The sequence below is a fragment of the Phragmites australis genome, chromosome 5 (genome assembly GCF_958298935.1).
Source record: "Phragmites australis chromosome 5, lpPhrAust1.1, whole genome shotgun sequence".
Taxonomy (NCBI): domain Eukaryota; kingdom Viridiplantae; phylum Streptophyta; class Magnoliopsida; order Poales; family Poaceae; genus Phragmites; species Phragmites australis.
In genome coordinates, this window is record NC_084925.1 from 19,416,794 (window position 1) to 19,439,870 (window position 23,077).

General features: G+C 45.4%; 2 protein-coding genes across 12 annotated transcripts in view; one reads left to right on the forward strand and one right to left on the reverse strand.

The window, feature by feature from the left end:
- Window positions 1-9,477: 9,477 nt before the first annotated feature.
- On the reverse strand, window positions 9,478-10,535 carry LOC133917854 (glutathione S-transferase T2-like). Its single transcript, XM_062361685.1, has 2 exons — window positions 10,086-10,535; window positions 9,478-10,005 (listed from the first exon to the last, which is right to left on the reverse strand). Exons 1-2 carry the CDS (start codon window positions 10,533-10,535, stop codon window positions 9,478-9,480), a joined length of 978 nt encoding a protein of 325 aa, XP_062217669.1.
- Window positions 10,536-19,297: 8,762 nt separating this feature from the next.
- Window positions 19,298-23,077, forward strand: part of LOC133918889 (probable protein transport Sec1a) — a 30,653-nt gene continuing 26,873 nt past the window's right edge. For 5 of the 11 annotated variants that reach the window (XR_009909857.1, XM_062362998.1, XM_062362993.1 and 2 more), the window contains exons 1-2: window positions 19,299-19,631; window positions 22,160-22,215. Coding sequence is in view for 6 of the 11 variants with exons in the window: in XM_062362998.1 (XP_062218982.1) it covers window positions 19,562-19,631; window positions 22,160-22,215 (126 nt within the window). In the remaining 5 variants the exon portion in view is untranslated. Of the gene's footprint in view, window positions 19,632-22,159; window positions 22,216-23,077 lie in introns of those variants that run through there. The other 6 variants (XM_062362991.1, XM_062362997.1, XM_062362995.1 and 3 more) reach the window with 4 other exon arrangements.

Below are 23,077 nucleotides of genomic sequence, written 5' to 3' on the forward strand. Positions count from 1 at the left end.
TGGTGGAGGGATAACCTCTTCAGCATCTTAAAGGCCTAGCCTCCACGCCAAAAAGGATTTATAACAAAGTCATGATCCTCCGGCATCTTGAAGACTAAAAGTCTTCATGAAAAAATCATCTGACCCCTCCAGTATCTTGAAGGCATAGCCTCTGTACTACAGAGGCGTCACGCATTGAAACGTTAGTAAACAAGTTGCTTTCCCTGCTCGCACCTAACACAACACAATACCCATCTGATCTCGCACCGCGGCTGCTAACAGCCGGAAAATGCGAAGGGGCTGAGATAGGGGCACAAGTGAGGCGTTGATGCGATAAAATTATAACACCAAAAAACAAAGTTAACACAACGCAAGCTTATTCGTACACCACATACACAAGTTTGTATTCGGCTAGTCACTGTACGTCGAATCTATACCTAGCAAACTTGCTAGCCTGTTGCACCTCCCTGAAGTACTATGAGATGTGAAGGGCGCTTGGCCGCCACACCTCCCAGAAGTATCGTGTGATCTGGATGATTGACCTTGGTAACGGTGCACAGAGGGTCGACGCAAATCCCCTCCACTCAAAGACCTACTGCAAAGATAGAGCCCCCTTGAGCTTGGGAAGACAAAGGTTCCACTGGGAAGGGATACGAGTCGAATGTCAAAAAATCCAGCTCTTCCTCCTCCTCCTCCTCCGGCAGGGATTCTGCAACCTGTACCTCCTCCACCTTCACTCCATTTAGAATAGGCTCAAGGATTTCTGAAGACACCCTTCCATCAGAATCCCGGGGGAGGACAAAACGTTAAAGGAAGTGTAGGTTGGCAACCTCCCGGGCTATCCGAGCTGAACACCAGTCGTCCTTTTCAACAAAATACACATTCAGAGCAGACATAGGAGGGGTCCTCCGGCTCGACCTTGACCAAGACATTGGTAGACACATTCGGATCCACACACCCTTCAGAATAGTGGGGCATGATGAAGTTACTCCATCGCCGGACAGATGGAGTGGCCCCACACGCTCCGAACGCACTTGATCCCTCCCCAGAGGCACCGTCCCGGGCATGAGCGAGGTCCCCTTCGGCTACGGGTCACCGCACCTATGTGCACAGATTGGACTCTAGTTAGCCTCAAGGCACAAGCATTCCAGAACAGTACAAGCAAACCACAAGGAGACAGACATGGCTCTATTTGGCAAGAAAAAGTCCAAATATATGAAGAAGAAGGGGGTAGTCAACATACTAAGATTCTGATCCCTTCAGAAAGGAAAGAAAACAAAAACAATAGCCTGCGTAGAGCTACACCTCCGGAGGCAGTTTTTGTGGAGCATCCACGCGCGGTGACTGCTCCGAGTTGGAGGGTAGTGGCGGACACCTAGCCCCAAGCCTGCGCATAGCATCGAAGGAGATCCAGGAAACCTCCGATGCATGTGTAGCTAACTACTGGCACTCCAAATGCAATACCCCCTCCGATGCTTGAGCCTCCTCCAACTCTCGATGTGCCTCGACCACTGCAATCCGAAGGGTCTTAATTTCACCTTCGGCCAACACACGAGCTGCGTTGGCCACATCAGCGAACTCCCTCGCCTCCCAGAGATCTTCGGTAGCCTTCTGCACCTCAGCCTCTGCACGCTCCCGTTTCAACACCTCCTCCCACCGAAGACCCTCCTCGCGCTCATGGAGCGTCATCTCCTCCTGTAGATGACCCTCCGCAGACTCCACCTACTTTCGAGCCTCCTCCAAGGCCTGACTAAGGCCTGCCACCTCATCGCGGTCCGTGGTGAGGGCCTGGTGCCCCCATCTCCTAGTTCCTTTATCAAAATCACATGCTACGAAACACAACACAAAAAGAAAAAAAAACAAGATGAGCTGCTTAGAACCAGATGCTAGATCTGGCAGATCGCGGCTAAACACTGACCTGCAGGGCCATCGCTGCCAGGCATGCCTCCACTTCCTCCAGAGGATGTCGGGCCATCGATCACTCGACCTCTCCACTCCGAAGGAGAGATGAGGCCGCGACGAAAGCCCTTAATGCCTCCAAACGCAACGCAAAGTCATCCGGGGTCAAGACCTCAAGGCCAGGGCCCCCCTCGGCCATTGCGAAGGGAGCCCCTGCAAAGGGTCCAATGCCCCCAGCAAAGGCTGCCAGGGTCAAGTTATAAACCGGCTCGACGCTCCGCGGCGGTGAGGCCACGTTCCCCGAAGTAGCCTTCAAGGACTCCTTCGGAGGGGTCCCCGACCCCTGCTAGGGCTATGAAACCTTTGGAGGAGGGGTCGAGGACACATCCACCTCGGTGGTCACTGCAAGATCCCAAGAAGGACAAATCAAGATTCTGGTGCACAACCAAAACAAGATATAACTAACGAAGTAAGAATATCTCACTAAGTCCCTCAACCCCTATCATAGAAGGGCCTATGACGTCATCAACGTCTGAACCAGCAAACCCAAAGTCATATTCCATGGAGGCCACACCTCCTCTTCAGCTTTGGATGTGGCCGGCAATGTCTGGAGAGGCCAGGCCCTTCCCTCAGTCACCACCTCCGAGCCAACCCTCACCTTCGGACAAGCCACTTGCGCTTCTGACCCGCGTCTGGCGCTTCCTATGAAACATTGGCACCTCGAACGACTCAGCCATTGATCCGGTATGCGAGCCTTCAGAAACAGAAAGCCGTCGAGCGCGGAGTGGTTTCGCACGAATCGCAGGAGTCATGTGTGCTCGTTTCCCAACAACCTTAGGCTCCAGCAAATCCCACCACGCTGGAGCCACCACTCCAAGATGATAGCAGACGCGGTTGTACCACTCCCAGCTCCCTGTCAGAGCCACCTGCCACTTCCGTTCCGTGTTAGTAGGTGGACCCAGAATCACCTTCGTATCTCAACCGCTCACTCTAGTAGAATGTAGCTCTCTGAAAGGAAAAGGCGACTCAGATCTGTGGATCCAAAACTAGACAAAGAAGAGGACTCACCAAAGCTAACGGGGGGCCCAGAGTACACCTTCGGCCACCCTTCCACACCTTGCTCAAAGACACAGTCCCATCCCGCCTGAAGGGGTCGAATGCGCAACATGATGAACTCCTCCATGAGGTCACACATGCTCAAATTTCCAGCCACCTTCTGGAGGAGGGCCAGCTGCGAAGTAAACTAGTCGTACGTTATGTCCGGCTTCGGCTCCTGGACATACACGATATCCCGGTTTGTGGAGAGAAGGGGGGATTCGAGACCGATGTTATAATAAAACCATCATTGCGACCAGCCAGTGTACCACCGGCTGTTAATGGCCTTCGCTAGAAAGGCATCATGGTACTGCGACCGTATCTGAAAATTGACGCGGCCAAAGCTGAGGGCATTTTTCACCCCGTCCTCCTTGAACATCTTCGGCTGGCAGCTGGCAAAGTGGAAGGTTGTGAAGAAATCTACCCTCCCTTCGCACCCCTCCTCCCGCATAGCCCACTTGAAGATGGCTAGGCATGCGAAGGCATTGACATGGAGCTACGGAAGCTCCACATAGATGTGGTGGAGCACCTCCTAGAGCAACGTCACTGACAGAAGGCCCAGGCCCGGTTCAAAGAAGGCCTCGAACACCACGACCTCGTGGACTAGAGGCTCCGGGACCTCCTCTTCCAGTGGAGACCAAGCGATGGCTCTAGAGGGAATCTGCCCCTCCCTAACCATCCGATCGATCTCCTCGTCGTCAATGGCAGATACACCAAGCACTGTGGTCTACTGGGGATGCGTCCTGCTGGCGCGGCAGAGCTCCACTCCCGGCAATGGCCCCAACGACGACGGAGGAATCGACACCATTTGAAGGCCCACCGCCACGGCCGTATCGGCGGCTTCGCTTGCCGCCTGAGTTTCGGCTCCACCCGGGGCACTTGAGCTAGCCATGCAGATCGCAGGAAGGTGGCGAAAGGCGCTGGATGGCAAGAAAGAGAGAAGAACAACGATCGATGAATGCACGCACAAAGACAAGAACGACTGGAGGCAAAGGCAAATAAGAATGAGGCGCAAAGCGAGATCGTCGCTCGGAATAATCCCTCTCCTTACAAAGATAAGAGAGAGATTACTTCCCCTAAGGAAACGAGCGCATGCCCTATCCCTTCACCTGCCATGCTACGGTCATGGGGCAGCAGAACCACCTCCCACGACCCCCCAACAAACAAGACACCACACATCCCACATCCGCCTTACAAGGCATAATCATACCTTTTTCATAGGGCGCATTCAATGCCCCTTGTCACCGGCGCCACCGAACGGTCGGTTCAATCAAACAGGCTGAATCTTCCAAGACAAGCCAAGCAATACTATAGGCCATAAGCCATCAGCAACGAAGCTAGGGACCTCCAGAGGCCCTGCTCCGAAAGAACAGCGGGCCCGACTACTCCGCTGGCTGCCCTTGCGAGGGGCTACTGTTGGAGGTCATTGTTAAGGACCCCCAACAGCCCTTTGGCTCGGCTAGCCTATGCCTATGGACCTAAGCCCCCGAAGGCCGCTTCCGGACCTCCGGGCTTCGGGGAAGCCTCAGCGTCCCGGAGCCATGCCTCTCGGAGCCCCAGCCTCCAGAGTTTGGGCAGGCTTCCTGAAGGCTACGGGGTGAATCATCAGGTCTCAAGAAAGATCTGCTAGAGGGGGAACGTCGGTCATCCTTCCCCTACAAGGATGTGACCGGTATTCCGTAACAAGGCTAGTGGACACTATCTTGACATGATGACGCAAGTGAAGGACATCTGACACACCGGATAGCGCAGCGCCGGGCTGTATTTGGCGTCCGGCCCTACACCGATCCTAAGGTTGGTTCAACCCTTGTATTTGCCGTGGTAGATATTATCTCCTGAGTAAGGTAAAAAGTAGTTTTACCTAGACTTGCGCCATGTAATTCGATCAGTCCTAGATCTTTGTTAGTAGTGATAACTTATACGCTACGTCAGGGGTAGTCCTATAAATATAGGGCCATGGTCACCAGACCAAGGATCAATCTTTTCTACTATCAATACATTTTCAATGTCCATTTCTCTCAAACTTCGTCTCCAAGCTTGAGAAACTTAAAAGAAACTCTCGTCGTATTTGCTAGCACAAGACGATCTCTCGCTCCAAGTATATATACAGTGTCCTTGGGTCCACCTTTGGTTCAAGCGTTGCCATTCCATTTTCACAGGACTCCGTGCCGCGGTTATGCTCGTGGCTCGCTTAGGATTCCATCCCAATCCTAGATGATATTGGCAAGGCGATGAAGCTACTATATGACTTCTAGAGAGCCAATCCTAATTTCTCCGTGTCTTTGGAGACCAGTGACGAAGGCCGCATTAGCTCTATGATCTGGTGCAACGGTAAAAACAAGACTGACTACTCTCACTTTGGTGATGTCGTGACACTCCACACAACTTATCGGACGAACCTATACAACATGCCTTTTGGGCTGTTTGTAGGTGTTCACAACAATTTCCAAAACATGATTTTCAGGGCTGCCCTACTAACCACTGGGACTACGTCGAGCTTGTTTGGGCATCAACAAGTTTATGACCTTCATCTATACCTCTATATAAGATCTTCACCGTCTACTGAAATTGATCTAACGGTCATCGTGCAAGATTAGATATTATTTTTCTTTTAAAAATACTATCAATAACTTATTATTAATTTTTCATACTAGACATCTCCTTCATATTTCACCTCCTTCCCCTTTCCATCCACACGGTATTTCACCTCCTCCTTCCAGACCGTCGCCTTCCCTGTCCTCCACATCCTCGTCGTTGTGTTCGTCGTTGAGGGGTGTGATCTCCAGCGAGGTCTTGAGATGGCGGCTGAGCACCTCCTCCAGCCGTAGGATCTTGGACCACGTTTGTGTCTCCATGTTGTTCAACGGCGGTGTGCTCCTCGTGGCTGTGGCTGGGCACGAGGCCGGGTTCCAAGCGTTCAGGGCGCAGGCGGAGGACAGGTGCAAGGAAAGAGAGGTCACGCCGGCGGCGTGCTGCTAGGTGTTGCGATGGTGTTGAGATGATCGATCCTCGATCAGTTTTAAAGGTTGTTGGTGTGCGATTGATTGGATGCACACTGTCGTTTGGCTAGTTCTTTCTTGACGGTGTTCCATCGTGGATCGCTGGCGATTGGGAATTCTGCAATGTTGAAATTTCCATTTGATCAATTAAGTTTGTGACTTTCTTGGCTGTGTCCTCTTCCCTCTATAGTCCATACTTGATTTATGATATTCTTCTTGGCTGTATCCTCTTCAATCCATAGCATACTCGATCGACTTGTTCGCATCTGCATGTGCATGCATGTTGTTTTCCAAAACTGTTGCTCTTCTACTTCCGTGTCATAAATCAGAATGCTTCGTTTGCATATGCACTAGCCACCAGTGTCGTTTATGTGAGTTTGACCAAACTGTGTTGATTTCTCATCTACTAAGTAGTGCGCATTACCCAGTTCTTAGCTCAATGGAAGAAACTAGAAACGAGTGATGCTTAACTTTAAACCAAAAGAAGTCATAGTGAGACGAATAAACACCTCCAAAAAGATTCCAGTTGAATAAAAACGTAACTTTCCGCTGTTAAAGTACTCTCGAATACATTTCCAGATAATCCAGACAAATGGATTTAAAATATATATGTCACAACACAATAATATATGCTGTTTTTTCCAGCAACTAATGAATAAACACGTTGAAGAACTTCAAAATATGCTAAGATCTAAGTCATGGTCACTCTGATCAGTTGGAGACGCCTCTAGTTTGCGTTGACGGTGTGTTTGGTTGGGATAATTGGTGAGAGAAGAGGCAGGGGTTTGAAAATCTCTAATTTGTTTCGTGGGAGTGAAACTTTTGGAGGGATGGAAATGGAAGTGATCAACATCTCCAAGAAACAATGCCAACAACACAGGAGCCCAAGATTAGCAGAGCAGCCCATCATAGGTGAGCAAGGCTCCAAAATACTCCATCAGTCCGTCTCGCCTGCGCAGGATGCCGTGTGCGACGTGACCAACAGAACTGACGCAGGAGAAGTGAAGAGCAGAGGTCCGATAGGAGGTGGCTTCGATGCGGACCCATCTGCACGGTTCGTGCACGGGCGTGACTGGTAGATCTTGCAAAGAATTAGCAGGGTTATTCTTGGTCGCCGTGGCGGTACTCGCCATCCTCTTGATCCTTGACGGTAAACTCCACCTACACCATCCACCGTCCACATGTTCTTTAGGATTCACGCTCATTTTCCCACAAGTAGCAAATACGCACAACTAAAAGCTTGAATACCGGTGGACGGAATGGGATAAGCTAGATGCTTGTGGAAAAATACATGGACACTTGTGATATGATGTGATCCCTACTTTTTCCAAATGCCACACACACTGTTTTGGCCACCCGTGTACGCTAGTGTTCTCACCCTCTAATCATTTATCTATATTTATATTCCTATAAAATACATCAATTGTAATAGATCTGTACGATCCTTATCATCTATCCGAGTTAATTAAATAGTCATCGTGTAAAGTTAGATCATATTTTTTCCTAAAAATACTATCAATCATCAATTATTTATCTTTCATACTAGACATCTCCTTTTCATCTGGTAATTCATCTCCTTTCACTTCAAACGGCGCACGATTCTCTCGCTAGATCAAACAGCAGATGGCACCTGCAACCTGAACACTACTGAAACCCAGCAAATTGGAGTAGGAAGAACATCAAACCTGGAACGACATTGACACCGGCACCCTCCACACGAGCTGTTGCACGACACCTTCGACAAACGTGGCCACCGCTGCTCGACACGACCACGCGGCCACAACCCTTCTCCGCGCCACCCCTTCGATGCCGTCGGCCTTCGCCATCTGGAGCCTCACAAGTAGAAGGCGTAAGATAAGAAGATTTCTTAGGATTTTTTTTTTCAATGCTAGATCTGATGGGCACCCTCATTCTCGATATTAGCGATCAGATCTGGCGCCCTCATGGCCAAATCTGCTTACTCATGGGGGAGGTACACCTGCCTCCGCTGGTGTCCTCGCCACGACCGAGGCCGGAGGTATTTGAGGCATCACATGCATGCACCTGCTAAGTGTATGCATCATCGTCTTCCCAGACAAGGCAGCGCACGGCTAGGTACACTGGCGTTGGTAGGTCCTGTAGCGCTAAGAGCAGGGCACCATCACGTCGCTGGCTCGCTCCTAGGCTTCAAGGTTCTCCACAAACACCATCCCTAGCTCGGACTGTGCGTAACCAATGTACGTTTTATGCCATAATGAAGCGATCAATACCCTCAGAAGAAATATGAATTGGTAATCTTGTTAAACCTTTTCCCTGTACAACTTTTTGGTTTGATGCAAGCACGATCGTCTCCATATTTGTTTCTTCTGCTTGCTGATTTTTTTCCCTTTAATCATCCACTTTTGTCAAACAACTGCTATCTTGAACCACTTGCCTACTAATACTTGTAAGAGTAGATTAGCGTGGAGAAATTTAGCAACGTGATGCAAGACCTTTGACTGGATTTCTATCCTTATTGTTGCAGAAAAAACTGACAAGCTTGAATGGTATAGAAGAGGAAGAAGAATGTGGACTGCTAATGTGTTAACATAAGTTCAGTTTTTGGAGTTTCAATTCTGGTTATGTAAGTTAATTACGATTGCAACCGATGACTTGGATATCAATAACTTGTTCTGTTGGAAGATATATCTTGTTCTCATATTCTAATGTAGAGAGCCTTTAAAACAAGCAGTAAACTGATGTTTCCTGTAACTTTGCAATGTTGGCTTGTGATTTCCTTCTTTAAAAGGTATTTTCTATTGCTGATACGAACATCTCTTAGTGATATTGATGTGAGGCTGTTCTAATCAGCACACATTGACCTTACACTTCCTGCAAAGTACCTAACTGTTAGGGATTGCCCCTGCTAGGCGGGCGCCAGGCTGGCCACCCCCTGGCTGTCGAGACATCCTTTACAAAGGGGCTATAGGGACTAGATATTGATGAATAGAACAGAACAGAAGACACAAACTAGCATCTTTTCTCGAATCCTCCCCTACTGCTCTTCTCCTACCTCTAGACACCTTCTCTTCCTATAGATCTCCTCTCTAGTTCTGTCTTCCTAGCAAGGTATGTGACAATTAGTATCAGAGTTGCTTCCCACCACCGCTACCGTCGAGTTTGTGTTGATCACTGTCATGGGCCTCGTGGAGCAGTTGTCGTTGAGTTTGTGTATGCAGATGATAGCCGAGGAACGTGCTTGGAGAGCCTAATATCATGCCGAGATGATGGCCATGATGGGTGGTGTGGCGCAATGATTTCTGTCTTCGGCCTCCGATCCGGTCTAGCGCATCGGCGCCGCTGCCTGCGCCTTCAACTCCCACGACATCATCGTCAGCGTTCCGTATGCCTACTACATGAAAAAAAAATCATTAGTGATGGATGATAACCGTTATTAGTGACGGAACTCGTACCCTTCACTCTTATCAAATGAGGACGATGTTCTTGTGAATGACAAGCACATCCGTACCAACAGGAATGAAGTGGCCTACAGCTTATCCTCTACGAGCTTCCACCGTGCCAAAATGTCTTCTTGTCTCTTCCTGTAGTACTCATGTAGAGGCCCGCTAACAGTGTCCAAGTCCACCTTCATAATCCGTTCGTCTTGATCATTCACTCGGACCGACGCTTGCAGCCGCATCACCTCGATCTGTTCCTTCTTCAACTCCACCATAACCTTCTTTGTTTCAGTGAGGTTAGCAAGGTGACGTTCATACATACCTCTTGAAACGGTTGGCAGTGAGGAGGTGGACGGTGACTTGTGCGCACGGGCCGCTTTGGCTTGGTCACGGCCAATAGGTCGGGGAAGCTCTGTGGACGCGTTCGACGCCGCATCATTCAGCACATTGTTGCAAGTAGCTTGGCTGCATTGTGCATCCATAACATCCTGGAGCTTCTGTGCCTTAGCCGATTCGTGTGCATGCCATTTAGGGTGGTCGGCAAGCATCACCCAACAGTAAGTGTAGGCAAACAGTTTGCCCTCAATTGCCTTATATGCCGTGCATGCTCGAGCCATCTGCAAAAAAAAATTATTCAGTTTGTCCATCCCAATCATGGTACATGAACATGAAAAAATAAAGCCCCGACCATGGTTACCTTGTCACGCTCGTTGGTACCGCTAGGATTCAGCTGCTCTACCTTCCTATAATGAACAGTGAATTTGGTAACCGCATCAGTGATGAGCTTCATGTGGTTGATCAGAGCCTTGTCAGACCTTGTCATCATGCTTGGCTTCCTATATGTGTTGAAGTACTTGGTGATTCGTCCCCAATAGGTCTCTTTCGACTGATCAGTCCCAACAACCGGATCCTGGCTCACATTTAGCCAAGCCGACACAAACAACTCATCTTCCTTGTCTGTCCACTTGGTTCGGTCAGTTTTTGGCTCCACCTTCTTCTTCTTCTTCGAGGTAACCTTATTCCAACCCTTCTCGTTGCTGCCCAAGCTGAACTGACCTACCTCCGAATTTCCAACAAGATTCCCAGATACACCAAACTGTGACAGGTCAGGGTTGAGTACGTCAGATGACCCATCATGGGTCCCCATCTCCTGCCCCGGCCAAGTCATAAAAAGGATCCATACCGCCCCTTCAATTCAGCTATAGCAGGGATTATATGTTAAGGCAAAGAGCAGAATATGTACACCATCATTGGAGGAAATTTGTACTTGCATGTGAGCAGGACGTGTGAGCAGGACATGACATGTATGAAAACATATGTACCAAATGCCAATATAATCTTTCCAGGTCAAGCACACATACATCATATAATCATAGCATGACCCATTAACAATATGTATTTGCATACATCATATAATCATACTGCAAGAATTAAACCAAAAGGACATTTCATAGCGCTAGCACTTCACATTTGGAACACAGTTGGCAATTGTAACCAAAACCAATGTGTTCTACCACGGCCATTATTTGTAAACACAGCTGCCATTGAACCCCCAAAAGCATCTGTATACTAGACATCCCAAATGTCCATATTATTCTTGTAGATCATTTCAACTTATTACCCATGTGAGCAAGACATGACATGTATGAAAACATATGTACCAAATGCCAATATAATCTTTCCAGGTGAAGCACACATACAGACCAATATCCACATGGGGTATGAACCACAACCAGATACCTAAACAAATGGCACATGAACATTGAAATGGGCACACAAGCTTATGCATTCATACATGAATCCAATTAAGTGGCATTACACAGAGGAAGCCAACTACAAGAACAAGTTCAAAGCTAACAGTAGCTGTGCTGCAAGAGAGGGATGAAGCACTAATCGAGTACAACAAACTCACTACTTGGAAACCAAACAGGAGACCCAATTAAAGTCGCTAGGATCTATCTGATTCAACAGAGATGCCATCCTCCGTACTGGAACAAAGCACATCATCCGTGCTCCATTCCGACAGCACGATGTCATCTCTGTCGTTGCTCCTGGACAGCCATGGGTCTTCTTCCTCCCCCACGCTATTGATGTCCGCCAATTCAGCAGCCATCGACACGGAGGAGCCGCGAAGCGCATCCTCCACTTAGAATACGAGCTGACCCAAATCGGCGGCAATGGCGTCCACCTCTAGTAGCGCCATGTTAAGGTCCACTGCCGCCGGGGTGCTCTCTGGTCTCAAGTTGTCGTTCGCTAACTTCTTCAACGCGTCAGCGGCCTCCTGCACATGGTCTTGCATCATGGAGACTAGGGCTGCCAGAGATGCCGCGTCCATCTACAACATCCACCACGGAATCCTATGAGCTGGAGGCCAAACCATCAACGATGGCACCGCCAGCGCACCCCTGGGCCGGTACCTCATGCCCCCAGCCCCTCCATCCGCCGCTGCAGGACGTCTTCCCCTACTAATCAAATCCATCCCCTACTCCGAACCTTTCAACAAATCCCTTCTTCGACCTCCCCAACCCTGGATCCAGAGCAAGAAGATGGGGAAACGGTGGTACCTTTTGTCGATTGTAGTCCTCGCCGCTTCCCTCCCCACGCGCTCGATCTTTCCACCTGGCCCGATAGCACCGCGCGCCCACCCTTGCGCCGCCCTCCTCCCTGCTCGCGCCACCTCCGCCCCTCCTCTCCATGTCTTCCACCCCAGCACACGACGCCAACGGCCTCAGCCTTCCCCGCTTACCTTTTGCGCGAAGGGAACGGAGAGAGGTTCCCACGGCCGAGGGAACCTCTCTCCTTTCCCGTCCCACGCCGCGCCGGGAAGGGAACACGTTGGGCGACGTTCGTTCCCGTCGAGGACGTTTTCCCATCGCGACGGGAATGAGGGCGGGGACGGGAAGCCGTTGAGGTCGGTCTTAGTCTAGTAATAAATGGTGCCATGATGGCTTGTTGAACGCGTCACTACATTCGGTCAAATCAAGGTCTATCACATCGTTATCTGTGCATATTTGGTTGTACTGGATAAGAGGGAATTGTTTGGTATGTACTCAAATTGCTCAATCAAAAACATGTCATGTCCAAACATAGAGTATGATCAAAATATTGTCAACTTTAAGATTCTTTAGATTGTAGCCGTGTCCACCCACCCTCACGTGGTTGTGCCAGATACGATACTGCAAAGAGATTAGTATGTTCAAGTGACTTGTATGAGAAGTCGTTATAAATCTAACATATTCTTACCACCGCTCTATACGAGACATGGTTCTCCATGCCAATTTTCCACTGCCTCTATCTCTTCTTCTCATTGTTGTTGCCAAGTCAAGAAGCTGCACCTACCGAGATCGGGCGATGATGGCTAGTTAAGGTCACTAGTCGCGATAGAAACAAGGGTGATGAGTGGTGAAGGCAAGAGGGAGACTAACTGAGGTGAAATAACGACGTGGGAGCATCAACAACCAGGTTGGAGGAGACAATCAGGGAGTGTTCCTTCCGTAGCACCAAGATTGTGCCTTTCCTTAGGCAACGATGGATGACGGCAAGGTGGCATGATGGATTGGACTCATTTTAATCACTGGTGAGATAAACTTTCTTTGGTTGAACGTAACTTTTTATGTGCATCGTCTTCTAAGTTATCCCGTTGGATCAGCTACCTCCGGTGTTCTATAGCAATCTAATTCATTCCTTTGATCCAAGCAAAATGTGTCAATGAAGATGCCTTATCGCACCTGAAGGAAAAGGAAATTCTATCAAAAGAAATATATCCCTACAAGTCACTTTTCTTATCCGTTTTCATGTACACCCACAAACTCCATGTGGTAGAAAAGAATGCCACAAATCACATTTCAAAACTCCAATGAAATGATTTAGGATCTTTTATCTGCAATACATGCTCCAATCACTGTGAAACCAAACCTTACATGCTCGACCTAGGAGTGTTATCCATAATATACTAGACCCAAAGTGTCCAGAAGTTAAAACAAGTAGCATGAATTAAAATCCAAACTCCAATAGAATGAAGCTAAGTTTTCAAACAGCTGATCGTCATTGTTATGGAAAAAAAAAGCTAAGAGACATCCTGTAAGGACAGGGCATGTCCTAGGGGGGTTGAATTAGGGTTTAAAAAAAACTATTTGGCTTAATACAACAAAAATATACCTAAATTAATTTCTATTTAAATGTTCTTTAGGTTTATTTAGTGAGAAATTAAGTTGAAATGTGCTTAATTCATATGTGATGAGTGATTGACAATAATGTTGATTTTGTTTGATAATTTTGAGATTGCATAGGCATGATTGTGTACTGTAATTATGATCAGACTAACCAAAGTTGCAGAGAAAATAGAGTTGATGTGTTTGTCTTTGAGTCCAGAAAAATTATACATGCCGGATGATCTGGTGTTAAATAAAATGAACTCGCTAGATAATCTGGCATTCATATGCAGTGCACGCTAGAACATTTCAATGAAGAAGCAAAAATTGAAGAATACGCTGGATGATCCAGCGTTGGGCATCAGTGAACGCTGGACCTTTTCTTGCAGAGAGGCTGTAAACTGGCTCTGGCGGACTTGTATATATCAGATGGTCCAACGCTAGGAAATGTGTACGTCGGATGCTTCGTCGGAATAATTTTTCCAGAGAGGGTGCAAAACGGGTTCTGGCAAGAATGGATACGCCGGATGGTCCAGTGATCGGGCATGAATATATGCTGGACTATTTCTTCACAGAAATGATTTCAGGCGGCCTGGTCTGCTAATTGAGTTGAACACGTAGGATGGTCAAGCGCTTAGGAGGAGTGAAAACCGGATCATTCGTCGTTCATGATTTTTCAGAGCTATGTCATTTCTGCAGAGATTTTGATTTTAACTAACTTGTGATGAAGTTAAATGGTGTTAGAAATATATGTTTGCTTGTCTCATGATGTGTAGGTAGTGGATGCAACTTCGTGGCCGACGGAGGGAAGATCGAGGCTAAGTAAGGAGCTTGGTGTCGGATGATCGAAGGAGCTAGGTGGAGTCAAGGGTGATCCCAACTATACATGTGGAGTTCAAACAAAACATGAGATGGAGGATGAAGACGACGTGTTGACAAATTCAAGCGAAAGGGATGCTGGTGCAAGTGACTAGATGGCCTGAGGAATCGAGAGCGAGAGAGACTTGCCGGTGGTCAAGATCGCAAGACGGAGTACACGTGTCGTCATCAAGATGTTTGCATAAGGTGTATGCAAGTGGCTATGAGTTACGCTTTGAGAAGCATGCAAGCTGGTTTCCCAGTTTGGCTGCAAAAATCATGGAGGATAAAGTGCATGTGGCATCATCGCGAAGCTTGCGTCGAGGCGAAGCTAAATTATGAAGGCGTTATGAGCAAGTCCCTTAGGCATGGCTAGTGGAAACATGTGAGCCTTGGAGAGTTTTTTGAAGAGTTTTGGAAGCCTTCCATTTTTGTTGTGTGGAGAGGGAGAGATGAGTGTTTAGCTTATGTTTAGATGAGAGCTTTTGTGAGAAAAATACTTTGTAATCTGTCAAAAGATGGCGTTTCTCTGAGCTTAATGAAGAGAGTGTTTTTGTATATGCTTGAGTTCACCTCCTTCTAGTCTTCTTCTTTTGGATCCCTGCTACTCGTACTACTCAAGTATAAATCGAATAATATGAAGTCAACAACAAGGCTAGAAATATATTGTTCACAAGTCTAAGTTGTAATGAGTTTGACAAAGTGCAGCACCTCCGTACTGCTTGTGAGATTTGGACTACTCTTAGTGTCTTTCATGAGGGCACTAATCAAATCAAGGCACGACGCCAAAGCACATACAATCAAGAATATGAAATGTTTGTGCAAGAACTTGGAGAATCTTTGGATGCTATGTTTGCTAGGTTTGATAGAAATGTTAGCATCCTCAGATCCACCGGTGTTCTACCCTACTCTAATCATGAGAGAGCAATCAAACTTCTCTATGTTCTTGATCGTAGCATATGGGAAGTGAAGATCCAGAGTATTGAAGAGTCATCCAGTTATGACACATTGATTTGTGATGAACTCTTCAATAAACTCAAATCCACCAAGATAGCCAATACGGCTAGAATAGATCTAGGAAACCCCATATCTCATAATATAACATTGGATCTAGGACCTAGCGGTGGTAGTCATGCTAGAGTTGGATTTTCTTGTGCTAACCCTTTACCTAGTGGATTTGCTTTGCCCACTTTGGTTTCTATCACAGAGGAGCAGATGGACACATTAGGTGATGAAGATTTAGCTTTGATCGTGAAGAAGTTCATCCACTTCTACAACAACAGAAGAGACCAGAGGAGAGATGGTTCTTGGGCTTGTTTTGAGTGTGATGACACCACTCACTTCAAGGCAGACTGCCTAAGACTCAAGAAAAAGGAAGATCGCGGCCACGACAATGACAAGCACAAGAAGAACAAGAAATCCTTCGTCAAGAACCACGATAAGATGGCCAGGAAGGCGGCTAAGGTGACATCTCGAGGTTTTATGGTGTCGCTTAGTGACATCGACACCTCCTCAAGCGATGAGGAGAGCTTAGAGGAGGAGGAGCCATCCATGAAGAACAAGAACAAGAACAAGAACAAGAACTTCATTGGCCTTTGCTTCATGGCGGATGACAACGACAGTGACCCTGAGCTTGACTCATTTAAGGTATCATCTTCCTACGAACAGCTCTCTATTCAGATTGACACTTTGAATGATAGGCTTGTTAGCTAGGATAAGTTGCTCAAGAAGGCGGCTAGGGAGGTTAAGGAACTCAAGTGTAGCCTAGAGTGTTCATCTTCTGAACTTGGGTTGCTTAAGTCTAGGATCAATGATGAGGAGTGTGATAGTTACCTTGTGGTCATGAGTAACCTTGCCGAGCTTTGTGTGTTCTGTGATTTGTCTACTCGAAGCATCTCCTACTATTTTTACAAGTTCGTAAGATTGACGATTCACCAATCATCGACGAATATGCTTAGAGGGAGTCCGAGTAGCTTACATGTACCTTATCCTAACTATAAAAAGAGTGGAGGGGTTACGTCCAAACTACGCCTACACAAGGCTACAAGCTTTTCAACAGCAGAGCAACTCGCACCTACAATATCCCTGAAGTTGTGAAACCCTAGATCAAGCCTAGTCAGGTAGAAACCATATCGAAGGCCCATGGTATAAAACCTCATCATTCTACTAGGGCTTAGAACCAAGAACACCACACAATTTGCCTAGATTCTTAGGGCTAGAAAAATATACCCCTATACTGTTTATAGCCTAAGATAATCAAAGCAAGATAGGACGTAGGGGGTTGTTATTCTTCGGGAGGCCCATACCTGTATAAATCCGTGTCTCTTATGTGATACTCTTTATGTGATATATAGGTATCTGGCCTTTTTTACCTTCAAATATATCGGTAGTCATTTACAGATCATCGACAACATATAGTATGGTGACTTGTCACACTATATGATACGATGACATGTTCTTCAAGGGGCACTGGTTGACAAACTCTTTGTCTCACGATATAGTGCCCACTGTATAATATGGTGATCCCACCATATGATATTGTGACCTCAACATATGGTACAATAACTTTGGAGAACTTTGTTGCCTTCTATCTATCCACCACCATATGTTATAGTGACCCTAACAGTATGATATGGTGATCTCACTGTATCATATGGTGACCTATTTTCTAGAGGGCACTTTGTCCAATTTAATGAATCTCAAGTCATGGTCCTTGTATCTTCTCTTCCTTGATATTTTAAATCTTTCTCTGATCTATTAGAGCTAGTCAAATCTAATGTGCATTACCTACTAGGTAACTAACCTAAAGACACTAGAACAAGCTACTAAACTTAAAACCTCTTCATAGTACGACCAAAGAAAACAAACCTATCTACACAAGTGATGCTTTCAATATCATGATCATTTGTCTAAATAATAGATCATCATATCTTTATAAAGCTATTCTTTAACCTTGATGATCATCCATTTGAAGTGTTTGGAACCCCAAATTCATCATAGCGCATCCATAAGACTAAATCTTGCATACTAACAAATAATGTTAGTCCCATTGACTATGTTAACATTAGTCACCAAAATTACATTAATCCAATGCTAGAGTCATTGATCTTTCATATCATAAATCTTTCTTACAAATGATCAATAAACAATTATGTAACAACTGATTACTAGTGATGATCAAGTCCATATTCAACCAGATGAATGAGAAGTTACCATGTATATCATTATTCATTCAACAAATCACATTATGTTCCATCATATATAGAAACAACATCTCTATTTTATTTCCATTAATCATTAATTTGCGGCAAATATTGGATAAAAAGAAACAAATTATTGTCATATAAGAAACACTGGAAGTATAGATAGAAATATATCCAATCCAGTTGTAATCTTCTAACGTGATTTGATTATTGAGTCATTAGGGACAGATTTTCTTATAGATAAACCTATAAACTTGTAACACAAAATTGTGAAGGTATAAAGTGGTTTGGACAGCGAAAAACTAATATCTAAATATTTTTATGAGGTAATATTTTGGACTCTAGGTAATGAAAAACGATGAAACAAAGGGGATAACTGAGATTACCTAACAGGCAACCGAGGCTTTGATACCACTTGATGCGTATTTGCCTGATCTTTTAAAGGTAATATGATAAGTCGATTGATAGAGTTTCAATATCGATGATTCAAAGGCTCCGACCAGAATAGATCGAGAACTTTCGCAACCACTACACCACTACTCTGTAGTTATCAATTGTGTTAAGACATGATTAACCTCGCTAAGAAGGTTTTTCCTGCAAGCGAATCGAGAATACAAGTAAGAACAGTTAGATACAATCTGAATATTGCTAATTACCAATTAAGTATTCGAGTTGGAGTTCCACAAACCGAACAAGTGGCGAAACTGTATAAAATAGAATAATCTAAACAAAACCTAAACATAGACTACGACGACTACTGTGTATATATCGGCGAAACATGAGAATGTCGACCTAGGGTTGTGCAGCCATAGAAAAGGGCGTACACAACTTGAACTTCGACCCTGACACGATTACAAGACCCAATCAGCTCCAAAACATTGGCGCATCATCTTATTTCTTTGAATCTGACTAAACTATAATAAATATTTGGTCGAGCTCATATCTATTGGAAAGAGCCCGTCGTAACATTTTCAAATATCTAATATCGTCTAAAACGGATTTTGTATGAAAGAGTTATGCCCGTTTTACTGATGTGTTGTCCTGTGACTCGACCACGATCACGACTTCGACCACGACTAGAGCTCAGCCTCAAGTCCGAGTAGACTTGGCCTTCGAGGAGTGATGTTCGGGTAAGGTTGTGGTGTCTCTCCCACGTTCTTAAGTAATAAAACATTACAAGAATTTAATAGGAATCCATCTAAGTAAGTATGAACAGTGAGAAACTCGTTCATATGACGATCTAATTGTCGTGCACATACTCTTATAGTTGGATTTTGTATAATTTGAGATTATTAGCTGTATTAATCGTATTTGAAAGAGCCATGAGCTCATCAACGCACCATTGCTTGATACCCTAGTTTTTTTTTTTAATTTTTGGGACCTTTCGGGCCGGAAGAACTTGGCTAAGCAAACATCATTGATTCATTCCGATTGCCAGACCGCGTAAACTCGTGCGAAAGGTAGAAACTTGGCGCTTCACGTTGAACCCGGAAGAACCCGACGGCGTCTCTCGTCCAACAGCACTCAGCCTAGAATATACCTACGCCCACAACAGACAACGACCAGTGGGTCCACATACCCCATACCCCACAGGTCATTGACTCGTAACGGCGAGCAGAGACACCCGCCAATCCTGTATTCCTGTCCCTCTCGGCCCCGTGCGCATGGGCAGTTATCCCCGGTCCAACGCAACAGCGGGGCAGTCCGGTAAATTCCTAGGGCAGTGGCGGCCGACGACCTCTTCGAGAACCGAGACTCGTCCTCCCCATTGCTAGTTTGCTACTCCCTCCCTCACTCTGACGTGGCAATTCTTCTGCTTCCGCTCACGCTCCCTCGTCGTCGCCGTCGTGCCTCCGATCGCCGCTGCTTCTGCTCCTAGTCGGAGCCGAGGGGTCTCTGCGGCCGACGAGCCCAGGGCGAGGCGGCGTCACCGGCAGCAGGAGGCGGGAGATCTCGGCGCCATGTCGTTGGACTCGGACGCCTCCTCGCAGGGCGGGGACCACCGGAGCTTCCGTCAGATCACGCGAGATCGTAACTACTACTCTCCCTTTCCCGCTTCGGATTTGCTTGCTTGTTTGCTGCTGCTGGGAATGGACCTGGCAAAATTGCTTTCGGAGTTGGAATAATCGCCGCGCAATTTGTTTCTCTCGGGCTCTAATTGCAGTGGAGTATTGTACGGCGTAGTTGATTTTTACTTGCTATGGTGCTTGAATCCTGCATTGCCATCAAATCGAGTGAGACTAGTTGCATACTTGTATATGGTTGTTGGATTAGCAACACTTGTGGCTTCACTCTGCTCCCGAATTCGTTATATTTATTGCTCGTTTTGCTTACTGTTTAGTGTTGGAAATTTGGGCATAAATTTAATCCCAAAATTCAAAGAGAGGCAAAACAAGTAGAAACTAAATGATGCACTACTTAGATTATTCATATTACATATCCAAAGCAGCAGGCTACTTAGAATAATACTTCTACACGTAAGCAAGAATGCCAACAGAGTATAAGCCATTCTTACTTTGAGCTTGATGAAAGACCAGAATGCTGTGCCGGCTTGACGCAGTGGAGGATCGGTGCAGAGAGTTGAGGCAGTGCAGACGACCTGACCAAGTTTGATGAGGAGACCAACCAGAGAAGCAGGAGGTCGCACAAAGTTGTAGATGGTTGCGGAGCGGTCACTCAAGTGGCCGCGCTGCCCAAAAACCTTATTGCTGCCCCCGTGCAAGTGATATCAGCGACAGCAGTTTGGAGATACCGCTCATCTTCCTCTCCGGTGCATGCCGAGGAAGAAGGTCGACGTAGAACGGCAGTTCAACACAACAACACAACAACTCTGAGGAGGGAAAAGAGGAACATGATTGATTTGTTCGCAGACTTGTTGGCTCATAGTTCACCCTAATGCTTGGATGTCTCTAGGACTTATATAGGCAGCAGTAAGTCACTAGTAACAGCTGCTATTAATCACAATAAACAGCAAAGAAATGGCTGAAATAAGTATCATAAACAACCACTAGAAACTGCTGAATTAAGCATCATAACAACCCACTAGTAACCAGTGTTACTGGGGCACGCGTGTCCAAAAAATTTCGGCGTGTCGACTCGCGTTTGACACGACACGACGCGGATCAGACACCTCAGGCCACGTCGAAGGAGAGGAGGCGACGGCGGGGGAGGAGAGGAGGACTCGGGAGGGGAGGCGGTGATGTGAGCAATTGAAGCCCTAGTGGGCTCAGTAGGAAGGGCTGGCCTGGATCTGTTGGGCTAGGCCAACCCAATCCCTTCCCCTTTTCTCTTTTTTTCTTTTTCTTTTCTATTTTTCTGCAGCTTTTCTGTAGTTTGTTTACACATCTTTTATATCTACAAAGCTACAACTGGATGTTTTGATGTGTTTTAATCACAAATTAATGTGTTATTTCAGAAATAATGATATTATTTACTAATAAAAATATAAATAATGTATTTTTAATATAATTTAATATAAATTAGACGAGTCCTCGAATCTTATTTTCTAGAGTTTGCCAAATTGGACACCCGCACCCGACTCAGACTCCAACACCCGCACCCGTGTTCCGGTAACATTGCTAGTAACCGACCAAATAACCGTGTTAATTGTCTCTTATGGCTGACAGAAATAGAGAAAAGAAAAGCTTTGGAATTTTCAGAATTTGGCCCTCTCCATGAGCCAAATTCCAACACTTAGATTTGTGGATGCCTTGTTCAAGGGAGTAGTGGCAATGTAATGAAGTGGACTGCTGACTGTGCTTGCTTCTCCACTAGTAGTCAAACCATTTGATATCTGTTAGAAGTAACAGGGCCAAAATTTAGTTGGAAAAGTAATAGAAGTTGCTGGATTGAGTACAGCTAAGATGATTGTGAAATATTGTTGGACTAATAGCTCTAGAAATGATGAGATATTGTTGCACTAAGGGGTTGTGTTTTGTGCTTATGAAACTAATTAACATTGGCACTTTCTACACCACAATTTTATATTTTATTCCTGATTCACCTTAAACTCCAAGGTGAAAATCTCAAAAGAAAGATGCTCTGTTAAATTTTGTTCATATACATTTATTGCTGCATGCACATTTATGATGAACATCATCTTGTTGTCCATATTATATGGAAAAAGTCGTATATTATTGTCTAGAAAAGGGCCATGATATGGTGTGATTTTCATGCATAGTTGTTAAAAATTTGCTGAGTTAAACATTCATTCTTTTTTGTAATTTTAAAATCCTTATTTTATTGCTCACTCCATCATTTACAGTCTTGTTTGTTTTATTTAATTGATTGCATATATCAGTGCACCTTTGCAGCCTACTTTTGTGGTCCAATTTATTCTTATCTTCATGCTCAATGGTTCAATTCTTTATGTCTGTGTTTTACAAATATATTGCCTACCCCAACTTGCTTGAGACTAAAAGACTTTCTCACAAATATATTCCATTTGTTTTTTACAAATACCCCAACTTCCTAGTTGTGTTTTACAAATATATTCCATTTTGTACATATAGTCCATCAGTTTTAAGGTACACTTGTTTGCTTGTGCTTTAATCATGCAGGTTTATTATTTGAAATGCTCAGATCAACTAGGAAGGATTCAAAATCCACATGGAAGGTATCCTTTTTCCAAAAGATATTATTACTAATGTTTGACATGGTTTTCCTGATGTCTCCCTATAGTATGAAGTACTTGCCTTTTCTAGTGCTTCCACCTTACTATTGCTAGCTGTATATATATGGTTGACATGCTAGTCAGTGATGATTTAATTTCTATCCCTCATTTATGTATATTTCTAGGGGCACCAGTTTTGAATTTTTTTAAGAGAAACAATTATCAGGTTTCTTATGTTATTGGTTAGGTATGCCCAAATTACCTATATCAGTTTAACACAGTGGCATTTTGTGCGTCTTATAGTTTGAATTATGTGAATAGAGAAACGTAGGAGGTAGCTCTTGATTGATTTATGTGCTTGCCTACTTGGTCAATTAAACAACTTGCTGTCATTTGCTAGGTTTTACTAACTTTGCTTCATCTGGAAAACAAAGACAATAATGGGACTATGGGTAGTACAAATAAATTGGAACATGTTGCGAGGAACTACTCTTGCAATGCTTAATTTGTTTCCACATTTAAATTGACATTTGTTAGGAATAGCAACTTGCATTCAATAGTAGTCCTTGGGGGCAATATATAAAGTACATAGGGAGTATAGGATAAGAACTTTAGTAACCTATATGCAATGGATAAGGACTCTATATTCCTAACACCCCCCCCCCCCTTAAATGCAAGGCGTATGCAATAGCGTTGCATTTGAAAGAGATGACACTAATAAACTTAGGCTAACCCATAAAAAAAAACTTGTCTCTTTAAAGCCATTGTAGAGTGAAGGCTTGTAATCCTGTCGAATCAAGCCGAAGAAGTGCATAGCGGAGCATAGTGGTCGTGATGATGACAACAAAGAGTGCCCATGATGATG